Here is a 17,556-nt window from a genome sequence, read left to right on the forward strand (position 1 = left end):
ATATTTTAAGGTTGTATTTGAATCAAGTATTTGATTCAATTAAAATTATAAAGACTAAATCAACACAAAAAATAAACTATAGAGACTATAGGTACAATTTATCTAAAAATATTGACACAAGAAACAAACTTCTGACTATTATATAATTTGTCTAAAAAATTATCTTATATTTCATTCACTAATTGCTACATTAATAGGAAGTTTATAAAATCAGCTTTTAAGTTATTATAGATTAGAAACAGTTGGGATATATGAACAAAACAAAAAGGGAAATAAGAATATTAATGTCCTACATGTACATATAACGTTTGTTGCATAATCTATGTAGAAGGTGAAAAAAAATGCTGAAATTATCTAGTGATATATAATAGTTCTCAAACAAAAATGAGTCAGGAAAAATATTTAACAAGTCAGTCCTTCCCAACAATGCACATTCTAAAATGATATAAAACTAAAAAACAGAAAAGTAATTAAAACACACAAAATGCTATGAAGTAAAACTGAAGGATGTTTTCAATTCTCATTACCTTAGAAGGAATTGACAAACTCAGTTTGTAAGTTTTCTAAAAACTAGAAGCAGTTAGGACATGAAACCAAACCCCAAAAAAAAAAAAAAAAACAAAAAAAAAAACAAAAGCAGTTGGAACAAAATTTCAACTGCAATATGTGCTCATAGTAAGTCCATAGCAACATGCCTCTAGTTGAGGGGAAAATGAACATGTCAAGTCATCTCAGCCCCACATTATGCAACTATAGCAGACGGACCATTCAATTGCCTCTTCTTCCCCTTCTTACAAAGCTTCACCAACTCCTCCACCACCCCATCCACCACCTCCTCCTCTCTCATCCTTATTTCATCACTCAATTCTCTCTCTTTCTTCTTCACAGCCTCACCACTTTTCTCCATCACAACCTGTTTGATCACTTTAGCCACTTCTTCTCTTAAAATCTTCCCATTATCATCTCTCATGATCTCCACACCAACACCAATTTCACTCAAGAGCCTAGCATTGATTGGCTGATCAAGGTGCATAGGCACAGATATTATAGGGACTCCAAACTTGATCCCCTCCATTACTGAGCTCCACCCACAGTGGCTCACAAAGCCACCAACGTTTGGATGCTCCAAAATTTTTACTTGTGGGGCCCACCCTTGGATGACCAATCCTCTCCCCTCTACCCTCTCAAGAAACCCTTTTGGGAGTGCCTCCTCAACCCTAGTTTTTTGTCCCACTGGAAACCTAACAACCCATATGAAATTGACATTGCTAAGTTCTAACCCATGAGCCATCTCTTCCATCTCTACCTTGGTGAGAAAATACTCACTTCCAAAGGAAACAAACACGGTTGAGCCTCGGTCCTTCTTGTTGAGCCACTCGGTGATGTGCAAGTGCTCGTCGTCATTGACAGAGGCTTGGACAAGTGGACCAACCGGTACAATTTTCTTTTCAGCTAAAAGGGAGAGGTGATCGATGTATTTTCCTTCAATCTCTCTCGAACTCTTGATCAAAATTATGCTCGATGATTCTTTAAGGGTTTCAAAGAAGCGGTTTTTCTCTTTATAGTAATTTTCAGAAGATTGAATCAAATGAATGAACTTATCTTCCTCATAAGCATTAAGATGTATCTCCGGAAAAGGGAAGTCCGTACCTGGATTGTTTTTTTGATTGACAAAATTTTTTTTATTAACTCAGAAAAAAAGTACTTTTCACTATTAAAACAACATTTCTCAACTAGATTCACATATACTCATAGCGAATAACAAAGTCTGTACCTGGATTGTCGTAGTAATGAAACATGTAGGAAGTCATTGTAGCGCTGGTGCTTATGAAAACCACAGCCGGGATATCATGCTTAGAAGCGATAATCGGGGCCCATGGTTGAATAGTATCATAGATAAGGAGGTCTGGTTTTAGGGTTTTTAGCATTTTGGAGAAGTTGTGGCGTGACCAATCAAAGGCCTTTTTGAGGGTAGGCATGAGATGGGGTGGGAGGTTCTTGGTTGTGTGGCAATTTGGAGGAAGACTAGGCAAGGTCGGAACATGGAGTTCCACTAGTTGTATGGAATTTGCATCCTTCTCTGTGAGTCTTCTCTTAATGCAACTAAGATTCACCGCTGTTGAACACAAGTATACCATGAAGTTTCTGCTTGAAAGTGTCTTGGCTAGCTCTAGGAAAGGTGAGATGTGTCCGTGTGCTAGCCATGGGAACATGAAAACTTTGATCTTTCTCTGCTCACACGCCATTAACTCTCTCTCTTTCTCTCTCTCTGAATGCTCTCTCTCTCTCTTTTCTAGGTGTGTACATCTTGATCCATATTGTTCGATATATAGCAACTGTTACAGGGCTAAAATGGAAAATATGGAGGGATTAAATAATTCATTAAGTGTGAATAAAAGGGGAAAAAAGAAAAGAAAAGAAGGAAAGAATAAAAATCATTGGGAATATATTGCAACTGTAGTGATGTATTTTTTATTTAGAATGATTTTATGTTCACTGATTATGGAAACATATAATACTATAGGGGAATGGCTGAATAAACACCATCTCGAGTTCGTTTAGGACATAATGATCTCTAACCTTTAAGCTAACAATGTGATGTATTTGAAGTTACAACTCAACACATTATGTCAGTGAATCAAAACTCACTAGTTAAGTTGTAACTTTGAGGACTTGAGAGTTGTAATTTTGAGCACATCCCATTGTAATAAGAGCGGGAAGCAAAATCGGTAGTGTGCACCCCTTTTGGTTATGATATGATCATACAATCATTTGACATGTACTCATAGTTTATAAAATCTTGTTAAACAAATTATCCAACTGAATTTCTCCTTCATCACTTGTACATTTCCAAGCTTTAATAGGAATTTCATTGAGTTCTACAACTTTTCCTGTCTTTTTATTTTTCAAAGCCTTATTTAGCTCTTCTAACCCCCCCCCCCCCCCCCCCTTTTTTTTTTTTTGGGAGAAAATCGTTGACATTATTGCCCAAGTTATTCTCCTAAACTTACGCTCCCAATGCGATTTTCATTAAATAACTTCTGTAAATTACACCTCTATTGTTTCTTAAATTAAACTCATTTCCCTTCACCATCACTTTCTCATCCTCCGCTTTCATGCACTTAACATTGTTAAGTCCACCCCTTTCTTTCTCTTATCCTTGCCCATTTTTATATTTCTTCTTCTTCCTCTTTTATTTTTTTATTTTATTTTATTTTATTTTGGATCTCTTGTTTAACTTAAAATATAGGTCAGTGCAACCCTTATATTTAGTGTGAACAGCCTTCCTAATCTCTTTATTAGCTTTGTTTTAGCTAATTAATACTGTCTGGAACTTTAATTTATTTTTACATAACACCCCCACCTATTTTAGTAAACTATTTTAGTTTTTGACTAATTTAATAGGCTAAAATATTTATATTTGGGAAGAATGTTGGATTTTTTTATAGTTGAATGTGATGTTTATGAGAGAAAAAATGAGATGATTATGAGTTTGATGTGACATTTTATCTTATTAGCTATTTTAGCTTATTTTATTTTTTTGTTCGGATTTTAGCCCCAAAAAACCAATTTTTGGCTTCCCAAACACCCCAAAAAGGGTAAACTATTAATAGGTTCTAATAGTTGCACTTAATTTCCATCAAATCCTATTAAAAATAAGTCTTAATAAAATCGTCACTAAAAATAATTTTTGATGAACTTACATGTAAGTTCTAATAGGTAGGCTTATTGTCCAATAGATCATGTGAGAATTAATGGTATTTTCATCGAACACTATTTAAAAACGTTACTAATTGTTAATTTTCAGTGACAGTTTGAAAATTGCCACAAAATTATTACTAATTATAAGTTTTAGTGATGGTTTAAAAAAATTGTCACAAAAAATTAACTAATTTTTAACTTTCAGTGACAATTTGAAAAATTCGTCATTGAAAAACGTCACTAATTGTAAGTTTTAGCAATAATTTATAAAAATCTTGACCAAAAAAATTATTAATTGTCAATTTTTAACGACATATGTAAAAAATCGTCACTAAAAATTATTTTTAGCAATGATTTACTAATAAGTCTTATTTTTAATAGGACTTGATAGAAATTAAGTCTAACTTTTAGGACCTTATTGGTAATTTAGCCATAATTTTTTATGACAATTTTTGCACATGTCACTAAAAAAATTCCAATTAGTGACATTTTTTTTTCACGATTTTTATGAATTGTTGCGAAAACTTACAATTAGTAACTTCTTTTGTGATAACATTTTTAAACTGTAGCTAAAAGTTAAAAATTAGTAATTTTTTTTTTTGTAACAATTTTTTTAAACAGTCGCTAAAACTTATAATTAATGATATTTTTTGTGATAAAATTTTTAAACTGTTGTTAAAAATTAACAATTAATGACATTTTTTAATAGTGTTTAGTGAAAAACGCTATTAATTATCATATGACCTATTAGACAATAAATGCACAATTAGTCCACCTAGTAGTACCTACACATAACCCTTCCTCATAAAAAAGTAAAAATTAAAAATATTCATCTCCTAACTTCTTAAGAATTAATTTTTAAAATTATTTTTGCCTCATAAATTGTCAACTGAAATTGTGACAATCTTCTATTACAAACTTCCAAAATAAAATAAAAAATTACAAACAACTTTATAAACTACACCAAAGTTTAAATTATGACACCATGCACTTAAGTTTGAGATAATGTCTCATAACTCCAATAACATTTGAGATAATGTTTCATAACTCCAATAACTCTTAAGTAAGTTGCAATTCGATTTAATTGGGTTATAATTTCAAAGAGACTGTGTCATAACTTAAGATCTATTACAATGTAATTGGAGAAGGTAAACATTCTTTAATAATAATAATAATAATAATAATAATAATAATAATAAATCTATTTATATATAAAATTTTACAAGAATATATGACAATGACATTATTATTACAAATAAATTTATCTTTAATAGTGTGCTATTTTGAAGTGAAATGAACCACACCATCATTATATATGAATTTTTTTGTTTGTATAGCTGCATATAATTTTATTTGTATTATACATATATATATATATATATATATATTATTTTTAAAAGTAAATAAATAAGTCCTAAAAGTTATATACATATAATTTGCGCCATCACATCACCTAGAAGCCACCTAGAAGAATCATAACAAAATGTAATCTCATTAATTATGATGAAAGATAGCAGCATCTAACGGTCACTATATGGCCAAATAAAAATAATGATTTTAAAATTTAATAACCGTTGCATCATAAAGAATTAGGAAGTCAAAGTGTATCAAAAACAAGTAACCGTCACTAACATGTAACCGTCCCTAACAGTTTCTCCAATTCCACTTGATCAATCAATATCAAAGTGAATTGTCGTGGATAGAGGGGCTCAATTTATGCAGGAATTATTCTATCTTTTAGAAACTTTAATTAAGTTGTATGTCCTTTCAATTCTATTAATTATTTTATGCAATACATAAGGAAAAAAAAAGAAAAAGAAAATAGTAAGTATGTAATCAATAAAATTGTAAGGGACCACGTAGAATATGGGGTAGACCCATGTGATAATTTTTTCAACTAATGGCAAGTTTACTATAAATACTTTTTTTTTTTTTTTTCTTCATGCAAAGCCAATAAATTTCTATATCTTAGCTAAGCAATGAAAATGTACCAAGAACAGAATGGAAGGATGTCCACCATTTGGATAACTTTCCTACTTCTAGTTAAAGAAGTTCTACGAATTTAGAAAAAAGAATCATAAATCTATTCAAAATTGACATGACCCATAATAACAATTTTAAATGTACTTTCTATTTTTTTGAATCATTTTCTAATTTGTTTTATGGGTTAATAGAGTTTCTGTTTTAGTTATTACCATAAATTTTTTTATTTGAGTTATTTCCATCATTGGCCATCAAATCTTTGTGGGCTGGTCACGATCCAGTATGGTTTCATGGATCATGGGGGCTTATTTTAGTAATCTGATTTATTGATTTTTAATGTTTCCGCGGATAGATTATTCATAAAAGTAAAAATAGAACATTAAATTAATTCAATAACTGTAGTATATGATTTTATCACATTTGTTTTTATTTATTATTTTTTAAAATTAATCTGATAATTGTAATTTGTAACCACATTAATTCATTCCACTTTGTGCATAAACTGTTATGTTTTATTAAGTTATTGCTTTTCACTCTTCTCTTTATTCAGTTAATGGAATAGATAGTGAGAGACGAAATAGAAACATGGACAGTATTTGTAACGTCTTGCCTCATATATTGCCTTGATCAAACTCGCATAAACTTTTGTAATTTCTACATTTTTAACAGCAAATATATGTATATATAGTTAGGGTGATTAGTGTGTTCAGTCACTTTTTATTTATTTATTTACTTTTATAATGTTTTTTTGATGATGTGTGTTTAATAACTTTGAACACATTAAATATGTTATCCAATAAAATATACTTAAAACCATGAATCAAGTATAAAAAAACATATTATAATGGTTGTTATTAATTAAGAGATAGATTTTATAACAGCTCTTGTGAAACTGTTGTAACTGTTGAAAAATAATGATTTTTTTGGCAATTTTAATTTGAAATTAAAGTGGGATCCAACCATCGGTTGAAGTGGATCTGAGTGGTTTTGTATTATCTTAAGTTGAGAAGATTGTAATACACAAAAAATAAGCCGAAACTATTGAGTTATGAATAAGAATTGTCTCATAAAGGGGGTATCAATAAAATTGGGCTTAAATTTAGACTTAGTCTTAGTTTGGACTGGGCCTAGGCTTGTGCTTGCGCATATGCTGGGTTTGGTCTTGGACTTAGACTTGGACTTAATCTCGAGCTTGGGCTAAGCTATGTTGTGTTAGGCTTAGCTTGTGCATATGTTTGAGAATTGGGTTTGGATCGGGTTGTAACCTAACATTAATATCCATTTACTGACTCACTTAGTTGGTTTCTTTAACCATCATTATATACATATTTATTTGTATATTTTAAGTACATGGAATGTTTAAATCTTTATAACTCTCATCTTTTGATGATAGTGTTAATGACCATATTAGTAGTCATAGGTTTTCAACCTTTGTAACTCCTCTCATCTTTTGATGATAGAGTTAATGACCATATTAGTAGTCATAGGTTTTCAACCTTTGTAACTCTAGCCCTAATAGCTAGAGTTGATGGCCTTGGTTAATGACATTTGATGGCCCTATTGATGTATAGGGATTCCTCCACTGCTGGAAAATTCACATTTAGCAGCATTTAAAAAGCTCCACTATAGGTGCAAAAAATGTCGCCAATTCTTTTTGTGACGTTTAGTACCAAACGCCGACAACGTAGCCATCACTATAGCTTTACGACGTTTGAAAAACGTCATTATATTAGTAGTATAGGCGGCGTTTGCAGTTTTAAAAACGCCGCCAAATGTCCTACCCTAACGGTACTATGACATCACTATGGTTTTAGTGGCGTTTTTAAAACACCGTCATATTTATTTTTATTTTAAAAAAATCTGTACAATGGTGGCGTTTTTAAAAAAGCCGTGATATCTTTTTTTTCTTTTTATTTTTAAATTGTGTTAATTTTATGTGATTAAACTAAAAAAATACCTATAATAAAACTGAAAAATAGCACTAATATGAAATAATAACTCCCATTCAAATAGCAAATGCAACATTAATTCACTTTCCCATTCAATTTAATATCCATTTGCCATTAACCACAAAATAACATATCTACAAATCATATTTTAGCAAAGACATTAGCAGAGAAAGAAGTGTTGAGCTATAATGATGGATTCAACTGTACAAGGGATAGCAAATTACCATGAAGAAAATTATCCCCAGCTCAAGATATCACCAGAGTAAGAGACTCTATTAAACTTTACTTGATTATGTTTCAAATTTTTTTTCTTGCTTATAACATAAATTTCAAGCTTGGATGAGTTAAATTCAAATTGATGAGAGAGTTCATTGTTAGTCTTCGCTGGTCTACATGACTATATCAGAACAAAAACTGCAATCAGATTCATCAAAATAAACATAAATTGAAGAATTTGTACCCAATACTTATGCACAGTACTTAAAACTTGAAGAAACACTAACAAAAAGATTTTATGTACACTGTTTCAAGGTCAAGACACTCCAGGCCACTCCGGTTTAAAACCTGAAATCAAGAAGTCGGTTACAAATATTGATAGGATGAAGGTAACATCAGAAACAACCAGTCTATTCAAATTATAAGAGCATATCCTACATTCACCAAACCAAACCCTCTTTGGTGCAAGCTTGTATGGTCCTTAATACGTCCATCAAAGAAAATTAGTATTACAGAAAATCAGTTCAAAGGGCACTTCATAAATTTCATACTCTAGAAACCACCCACACCTGCTCAAACATCATCCACCACCTCCTCTTCCTATGTGGATAGAGTTGGCAACCTTTAAGAGGCTAAAAACAAAAAGCTATATCTAAAACAAGGGGAATCTGCAGAACTAAACAAACAAAACCATCATCTGCTAAACAAGGCAATGAGCCACTGCAAACTAGAAGATTAGTTGGTCTAAATAATCTCAAACATCAATCAAATGAATGCTAGAATGAAATCAAAAGATTTAACATGAAGTTTTGAATAATGTCCTAACGCCCATATGATAACAGATTTAACATGAAGTTCTGAATAATGTCCTAATGCTCATATGATAACCATAAAACAAGAAAACTAAATATTAGTTGATCTGAACTTCCTAATAAACAAAGCTCCAGAATTTCCTTTTAGCACCTGGATCGGGTTGGTAGTGTGTTGCCACCGATGTATGATCCGTGAGGGCGGAGTGAGCTTAGTGGTCTACTTGCTAGCTTTTTGAGTGGTGAGTGTGATGAGACCCAGATTGTATTGCCGAGGGTGGTTTGTGAGAATTCAGATGTTTTTCCCGAGAATCTTGTTAGTTTACCACCTCATCGAGAGATAGAGTTCTCTATTGATTTAGTGCCCGGCACAGCGCCGATTTCTATGGCACCTTATCGTTTTGCCCCCGCCGAGTTGAGTGAGTTGAAGATTCAGCTCCAGGAATTGCTAGATAAGGGTTTTGTTCGCCCTAGTGTTTCGCCGTGGGGAGCACCAGCCCTCTTTGCTAAAAAGAAAGATGGTGCCTTGAGATTGTGTATAGACTACCGGAAGTTGAATCGGGCTACAGTCAAGAATAAGTACCCTATGCCCCGTATAGATGATCTGTTTGACCAGTTGAAGGGTTCCCGCTGTTTATCTAAGATAGACTTGAGATCGGGTTACCACCAGTTGAGGGTCAGGGAGGAGGATATTCCTAAGACGGCATTCCGTACGCGGTATGGCCATTATGAGTTTCTGGTAATGCCATTCGGGCTTACCAATGCACCGGCAATCTTTATGGACTTGATGAACCGGATCTTCCGGAAATTCTTGGATCGATTTGTATTCGTTTTCGTGGACGACATTCTTATCTATTCGCCTTCTGAAGAGGAGCACGAGGAACACTTGAGAGTGGTGCTTGAGTTGCTTAGAGCCCATAGGCTATATGCCAAGTCTGGGAAGTGTGAGTTCTGGCTAGGAGAGGTGAAATTCTTAGGCCATGTGGTATCCGGAGAAGGGGTGTCTGTTGATACATCCAAGGTAGAGGCAGTGCAAGATTGGGCACAGCCTAAGAGTGTGTTTGAGATCCGCAGTTTTCTGGGATTAGCTGGGTATTACCGTCGGTTTGTGAAAGATTTCTCCAGGCTAGCTTCGCCATTAACTAGATTGACGCGAAAAGGGGTTAAGTTTGTGTGGAGTGAGACTTGCGAAAAGTCGTTCCAAGAGTTGAAGGTTAGATTGACCACCGCTCCGGTTTTGATTATTCCGGAGAGAGGGCTGGGTTATGCGGTTTATTGTGATGCCTCACGAGAGGGTTTGGGTTGTGTGCTGATGCAAGAGGGAAAAGTGGTAGTTTATGGCTCACGACAGTTGAAAATACACTAGAAGAACTACCCTACACACGACCTAGAGTTAGCAGCAGTGATCTTTGCCTTGAAGATTTGGAGGCACTACCTTTATGGTGAGAGGTTCGAGGTGTTCTCGGACCACTAGAGTTTGAAGTATCTGTTTACACAGAGAGACTTGAATTTGAGGCAGAGGAGATGGATGGAGTTCATTGAGGACTATGATTTTGAGTTGCACTATCACCCGGGAAAGGCCAATGTTGTGGCTGATGCCCTTAGTAGGAAATCCATTAGTGATGTAGCTTGTATAGCCATCTGGGAATGGGGGATGTTGGGTGTACTTGGCGAGTTTGATTTGCATCTGGGCGAATCTGTTGAGGCAGCGGCCTTGTTTTCTGTTGTTGCGCAACCTACACTGGTGACTCGAGTGTTAGAGGCACAGAGAGGTGACCTTGAGGTAGAATCCCTCCGAGAGAAGATCTCAAATAGGAAAGTTGAGAAGGGTTTGACGGTGTATCCCGACCTGAGTGTGAGATACCGAGACCATTTGTTTGTGCCGGAATCTTGCCGAGAGGAAGTACTCCGAGAGTTCCATCATTCACGCCTTGCGGTGCATCCGGGAGGCACTAAGGTGTATCGAGATTTGGGTCGCCAGTTTTGGTGGCGAGGTATGAAGAGAGATGTGGCTGTTTTCGTATCGAAGTGCCTTACTTGCCAGCAAGTGAAGGCCGAGCATCAGAGGCCAGCGGGTTTGTTGCAACCCTTGCCTATTGCCGAGTGGAAGTGGGAGCATGTTACTATGGACTTCGTTGTAGGTATTCTGAGGACTCAGCGGGGTAGTGATGCCATTTGGGTGGTTGTAGACCGGTTGACTAAATCGGCGCACTTCATTCCTATGCACGTGAGAGATTCGGTAGATCATCTCGCCGACTTGTATATTCGGGACATAGTGAGATTGCACGGGGTCCCAGTGACGATCGTCTCCGATAGAGATCCGCATTTTACTACTAGGTTGTGGCAGAGTTTGCAGAGTGCCTTGGGCACTAAGTTGACCTTTAGTACGGCCTATCATCCTCAGACTGACGGGCAGTCCGAGCGTACTATTCAGATCCTTGAGGATATGCTTCGAGGTTGTGTCCTTGACTTTAGTGGGACGTGGGAAAGGCACTTGCCCTTGGTGGAGTTTGCCTACAACAACAGTTTTCAGTCTAGCATTGGTATGGCACCGTTTGAGGCCTTGTACGGCCGACCGTGTAGGTCTCCAGTGTGTTGGGCCGAGGTGGGTGATGCACCTTTGTTGGGTCCGGAGTTGGTTAGAGAGACGACGGAGAAAGTTGAACTTATCCGTAGGAGGCTTGTTACAGCCCAGAGTCGCCAAAAGAGTTATGCCGACCGTAGGAGGAGGCCTTTGGCGTTTGAGGTAGGTGATCATGTCTTCTTGAAAATATCACCTAGGCGAGGTCTGAAGAGGTTCGGGAAGAGTGGGAAGTTATCCCTTCGGTTTATTGGTCCCTTTAAGATCCTCGAGAGGATTGGGGAAGTGGCTTATCGTTTGGCTTTGCCGCCGCAGTTGTCCGGAGTACATGACATGTTTCATGTGAGTATGCTTCGGAAGTATGAGCCAGATCCATCCCACGTGTTAGATTGGACCGACTTGGAGGTAGACGAGGATGCCTCGTATGAGGAGAGACCGGTTCGGGTCTTGGATATGCGGGATCAAGTCCTGCATGGCAAGACCATTCCTTTGGTAAAGGTTTTGTAGAAGCATCACGGAGTGGAGGAAGCCACTTGGGAACGTGAGTTGGAAGTCCGCGAGAAATATCTGGGCTTGTTTGTTGATGTGTGACCATGTAATGGAATTTTTGTAATATTGTTGAACGTTAAGAGCATTGTATGTGTCTTACGTTGTAAAACATTGTGAATGTTTTGGTTAATGGAAGTTTGTTTTAACATTGTGTATGTTAAGTATATTGTGGAAATGCAAGCATGATGATAATGTTACATGTGTTATGGAATTGTGGAAAATGAGTTGAAATTGCTAAATTTCAAAAGAATGCATGTTGATAATGCAGGTTGTTATGAATAATGTGTAATGTCTCTTGAAAGGAGATGGGGTTAACCGGTAATGGGTCGGGTTGTCTAATATTATGTTGTAATATTATTGAGAATGGAGAAAACCTGTTTTTGAAAAACTTGTGTTTAATTTCGAGGATGAAATTCTTTAAGGGGGGGAGGTTATAGCGATCCCGGTTGTCCCTTTACTATTCTGTTGTGTTCCGGACTTGGTTCCGTGAAGTTGGTAGTTGTATTTATCTTATTGTCGTCCTTTAATTCCGCTTGATTGAGTTTTAGGATGTTTTGGGCAGGGTTGTTACAGGTTGGTTAGGCCTTGGTTTCAATTCCTTGTTGCCCAATTTTTAGGCAGTCCGCTCAAGCGGGTCTTCTTGCGCTCGAGCGGGGATTGCACACTCCCAGTTTTTTTGTGTCCCTGCAAAACTTCTGCAAGTGTGATTTTTACGCTCGAGTGGGTTTCTTTACGCTCGAGCGGTGGCGCTCGAGCGGGTATTTTAGCACTCGAGCGGGTAGTACCTTTTCGGTGTGAGTTCTGGGATGGGGAAATCTACGCTCGAGCGGACTGGTTTTCGCGCTCGAGCGGATGTGCTTTATTCTTGTGTCTTGGCGCTCGAGCGGGTCTTCTTCCGCTCGAGCGGACCTAGTTTTTGTTTTTGACGCTCGAGCGTTGTGTTTTCCGCTTGAGCGGGAATGTCGTATATCAATTGGCTGTGGGGCAGTTTTAAATCACTTTTTCTCATCATTTCTCTCTCTTACTTTTCCGAAAAAGCCATTTGAGAGCCTCTCTCTCTAAAACTTTGCCTTCTCTCTAGTTATTGATCTAGCTAGGGTGTTTTCCTCACATTTGGCCTTTACAAAAAGGTTGTTGATCGTCGAGGGCTATCTTTTGATCCGAGAAACTCGTGGTTTGGAGCAACTTCGTTTTCACCATCTTCCTCGTTGGGTCTCATCTTTTGAGGTAGGGATTCCTACTCACTCTTATGGGTTTTAACCTAGATTTTTAGCTTATTGTTTAAATGGTTAATTTTGAGACTTAGGGTTTCAAAATGTGTCAAAGAGGGTTTTATGATTTTGGGCTCATAATATGTATTTTGGGTTTCAAAATGATGATATTGTTGTTGGTTGGTGATATTGGAACCTTTGGGTTAGTATCGAGAGTTGGGGGTAAAAGCCCTAATTTGTTGTTTAAAATTAATTGGTATAATTAATTTGGGAAAATTGTGAACTTATGGAATTGAGTTGGAAATAATGAAATTGGCTCATTATGTTGTGGAGTGATGGAGATGGATTTATAAATCGCTCGCTTTTGAAAACATTGATATTTTATCTGTTGGAGCTTTTATTATTTGTTTAGAAATAATTGCTTGGGCTACCGGTGGAGGGTAGTTTTGATTGTTGTAGACAATGCATGATAATTAGGCAAACTAAAACTAATCAATTGAATATGTCATAAAGTATGACGGTTGACAGAATACATTAACGTTATGTATTGACTGAGTGTGTATATGACCTTTGTGTATATATGCATTGTGTGTGTGGGAGGAGATAGGGGATATACTCCACGGTTTAGGGGAAGATAGGGGATGGACCTCTAAACCGGATGTTGCTTGGGAGGAGATAGGGGATGGATTCCACTGATACAACTCATATGCTTATCAGATAATGTGTTGATACAGCTCATATGCTTATCTCTAGAAGTGTTGATACAACTCATATGCTTGTCATTGGAAGTGTTGATATAGCTAATATGCATATCTATTGAAATGTGGATACAGCTTGTATGCTTATCTGTTGAGATGTTGATACAACTAATATGTTTATCTATTGTAAAATGGAAAATGTTTAATATGAGTCATTGTCGCATATAAGTGGTTGGCCAGGTCCTGAGCCATTGATGTAAATTGTGAAATTGATAAGAAATGGAAACTGAAATGAAACATGAACATAGTGATCATGAAGTGGAAATGGATTATGAATTGGTTTATGAAAGTTGAACATTTATCAATTGCTAATGTCTTAGTCATTGCTCATACTGTGTTTAGCATATCTCTACTGGGCGTTGGCTCACCCTTTATGGGACATTATTTTCAGGAACAGGTAGTATGCCACCCCCAAGGACATAGCTTGGATGATGATGAGAGTTGAAGACTCTTTCTTTTGTTTATTTTGATGTATTACATGTAAATTCAAGCCAAGGGCTTAATATGTATTGAGTTAGTACTCTCCTTTTTGTAACCAAGTATTAACTTGGAAAGCTGTAAGCCCTCAGGGCATTTCCTTTTGTTGTTAACATGTAATACAGTTGTAAGAATTACTCGGATGAATAGAAATGGACGATTTCTTTTGTATCAATGCATGTCTAAAATGTTGGTTTAATGTTATTATTTTGAGGGCGTTACAGTATTATAATGATAAAGCATAGTAACACAATTTGCAACACGTTCAACAAGAATATAATTAGAACAAAATTTTCACAGGAGCAGAAATGAAGTCAACTTTCCAGAACAAAGCGGAAATGAAAGGTGAAAGTTTAGACAAGAACCAATTGGTAAAGAAAACCATCAAATGGAAACACTCCCCGCTTAAGGTACAAACCGTGACCCTCTGGCGGTAACAATCAATAATAGCCCGGTATGACGATAGCCAGTCCATACCCAAAATAACATCGAAACCCTTCATAGGCATGACAACAAAAGGAAAAGGAAGCCTATGGCCGGCGACCTCTATATCACAACCTCTAACACCTTGTTTCAAGATCAACTCACCACCAATAGGCTATACTACACATATAGGAGATGCTAACTGCGCCAACTCCAATTCCAAAACAGATGCAAATGCAGCAGACACAAAAAAATGAGATGTCCCGTATCAATCAACACACTAGCAACCGAGTTGCAAAACAAAAAAGTACCTCTCACTACTGATGGAGCCGGTACTAGATCTTGCGCGGTAACAGCATACACGCGTCCTGTAGGCCCCTGATCCACCTGCTCACCCCTCGGAGCATACGACTGCTGCACTGACTGGGATGACGGAGCTCCCGGATTGGCCTTCGAGGCCTGCACAGACTGAGCTGGCTGATAACTCTGCGTCTGCCTAGAACCAGACGCTCCTGAAGTAGCACTCAACTGTAGGCAATACCTCTTCAGGTGCCCAAGCTGACCACACTGATAGCAAGACAAAGGCTGGCCCCTGCCCTGACTCTGGCCTTGAGGTCTAGCTGAAGAAGAAGCAGCTCGCTGACCCCCTCCCTTCTGCGGGCAAACCGAAGACTTGTGACCCAGCTGGCCACATGCAAAACAAGTCAAGCCTCCCTGACTACCTCTCCCAGAGCCCGTACTCGGCACTGGAAAAGTCGATCTAGCCACACCACCCTGAGACTGCTGAGGGTTAGAACCCCTCTGTCTCCTGCCATCACCCTGACCATCTTGGCCCCTCTTGGAGCCTTTCTGCCCCTCATCCTCCTCCTGCATCATGAGCTCCATATGAGCTGCCGCATCCACCAAACGTCTATACTCCTAGATGAAAGATCCACCAATCCTCAACTTGAGGCCTCGTCTCAACTTCCGCTCAAACTCAAAGCAACGGCGTTCCTCGGACGCCACCAGTTCAGGTGCAAACCTGGACAGACTAGTAAAAATAGCCTCAAACTCGGCCACTGACAAGCCCTGCTGTCTAAGCTGGCAAAACTGCTCCCTTGGCTTTTCTCTAGCGGCGGAAGACAAGAATTTCTCCTGGAAAGCATTCACAAACGCCTCCCATGCACCACCAACACTGCCCTTCTCGTACTTCCACCATTGACCCGCATCTCCCTTCAGCTGGAAGGATGCCAGGGTCATCTTCAAAGTCCCGTCCTCGATGCCCAGCATCTGGAACGTCTTCTCCATTTGTTCCAACCACTCGTCAGCCTTAAGTGGCTCCTTCGGATCCCCAACAAACTCGTCCGGGTTAGACCGGAAGAATTCCTTCTTCAAGAAAGAAGGCCCTGCCTCAGCAACCTGATTCTCAGCTCTGAGAATACCCAAAGCTCCCGCTATCTCTCGGGCCAAGGCGCTCATAGCCTGCTGACCCGCTGGCTCGGCCACGTTGGCCTGACCAACACCCTCCTGTATTGCCGGAACGTCATCCGGTACAAGTACCTCCTGCCTACCACGCCCTCGTCCTGACATCCTAATAAAGGTAACCAAGACTATTAGCACATTCACAAATGTGCCGAAGCTATAACACTCGCGTCCTAATGCATGGACAACTGTAATTCACTCCACGTAAGCACATAAGCATTTACGAATTTCATTTCCGGATAATGATAGTCCCGAGGCGTTACTAGAGTTTCGGTTAGAAACAGCATTGATCAAGTGCTTTTCCAACAAGACTCCCAGCAACCCAAGGATCCAATCAACATCCTAGAAACTACATTCCATACCCACATAGTCACATAAGCATGCTATCAATTAAGCACATAGCATATGACACTACATCTAAGTCTCTATCAAGTGAGACAAACCCATTGTGATCCTAATCACTTCCCACGTACCCAAAGTATTCAAACCCGGTACGCTCTGATACCAAGTTGTAACGCCCTCAAAATAATAATATTAAACTAACATTTTAGAGATGCATTGATACAAAAGAAATCATCCATTTCTATTCATCCGAGTAATTCTTACAACTGTATTACATGTTAACAACAAAAGGAAATGCCCTGAGGGCTTACAGCTTTCCAAGTTAACACTTGGTTACAAAAATGAGAGTACTAACTCAATACATATTAAGCCATTGGCTTGAATTTACATGTAATACATCAAAATAAACAAAAGAAAGAGTCTTCAACTCTCATCATCATCCAAGCTATGTCCTTGGGGGTGGCATACTACCTGTTCCTGAAAATAATGTCCCATAAAGGGTGAGCCAATGCCCAGTAGAGATATGCTAAACACAGTATGAGCAATGACTAAGACATTAGCAATTGATAAATGTTCAACTTTCATAAACCAATTCGTAATCCATTTCCACTTCATGATCACTATGTTCATGTTTCATTTCAGTTTCCATTTCTTATCAATTTCACAATTTACATTAATGGCTCAGGACCTGGCCAACCACTTATATGAGACAATGACTCATATTAAACATTTTTCATTTTATAATAGATAAACATATTAGTTGTATCAACATCTCAATAGATAAGCATACAAGCTGTATCCACATTTCAACAGATATGCATATTAGCTATATCAACACTTCCAATGACAAGCATATGAGTTGTATCAACACTTCTAGAGATAAGCATATGAGCTGTATCAACACATTATCTGACAAGCATATGAGCTGTATCAGTGGAGTCCATCCCTTATCTCCTCCCAAGCAACATCCGGTTTAGAGGTCCATCCCCTATCTTCCCCTAAACCGTGGAGTGCATCCCCTATCTCATCCCATACACACAATGCATATATACACAAAGGTCATATACACACTCAGTCAATACATAACGTTAATGT

General features: G+C 37.7%; 1 protein-coding gene across 1 annotated transcript; it reads right to left on the reverse strand.

Moving 5' to 3' along the window:
* Window positions 1–227: 227 nt before the first annotated feature.
* On the reverse strand, window positions 228–2,213 carry LOC114295905 (beta-D-glucosyl crocetin beta-1,6-glucosyltransferase-like). The gene is made up of 2 exons (XM_028240207.2): window positions 1,775–2,213; window positions 228–1,650 (listed from the first exon to the last, which is right to left on the reverse strand). Exons 1-2 carry the CDS (start codon window positions 2,211–2,213, stop codon window positions 743–745), a joined length of 1,347 nt encoding a protein of 448 aa, XP_028096008.2. The 3' UTR covers window positions 228–742.
* Window positions 2,214–17,556: the final 15,343 nt, after the last annotated feature.

The sequence above is a fragment of the Camellia sinensis genome, chromosome 10, assembly GCF_055761805.1.
Source record: "Camellia sinensis isolate YWXY chromosome 10, ASM5576180v1, whole genome shotgun sequence".
Lineage (NCBI taxonomy): Eukaryota > Viridiplantae > Streptophyta > Magnoliopsida > Ericales > Theaceae > Camellia > Camellia sinensis.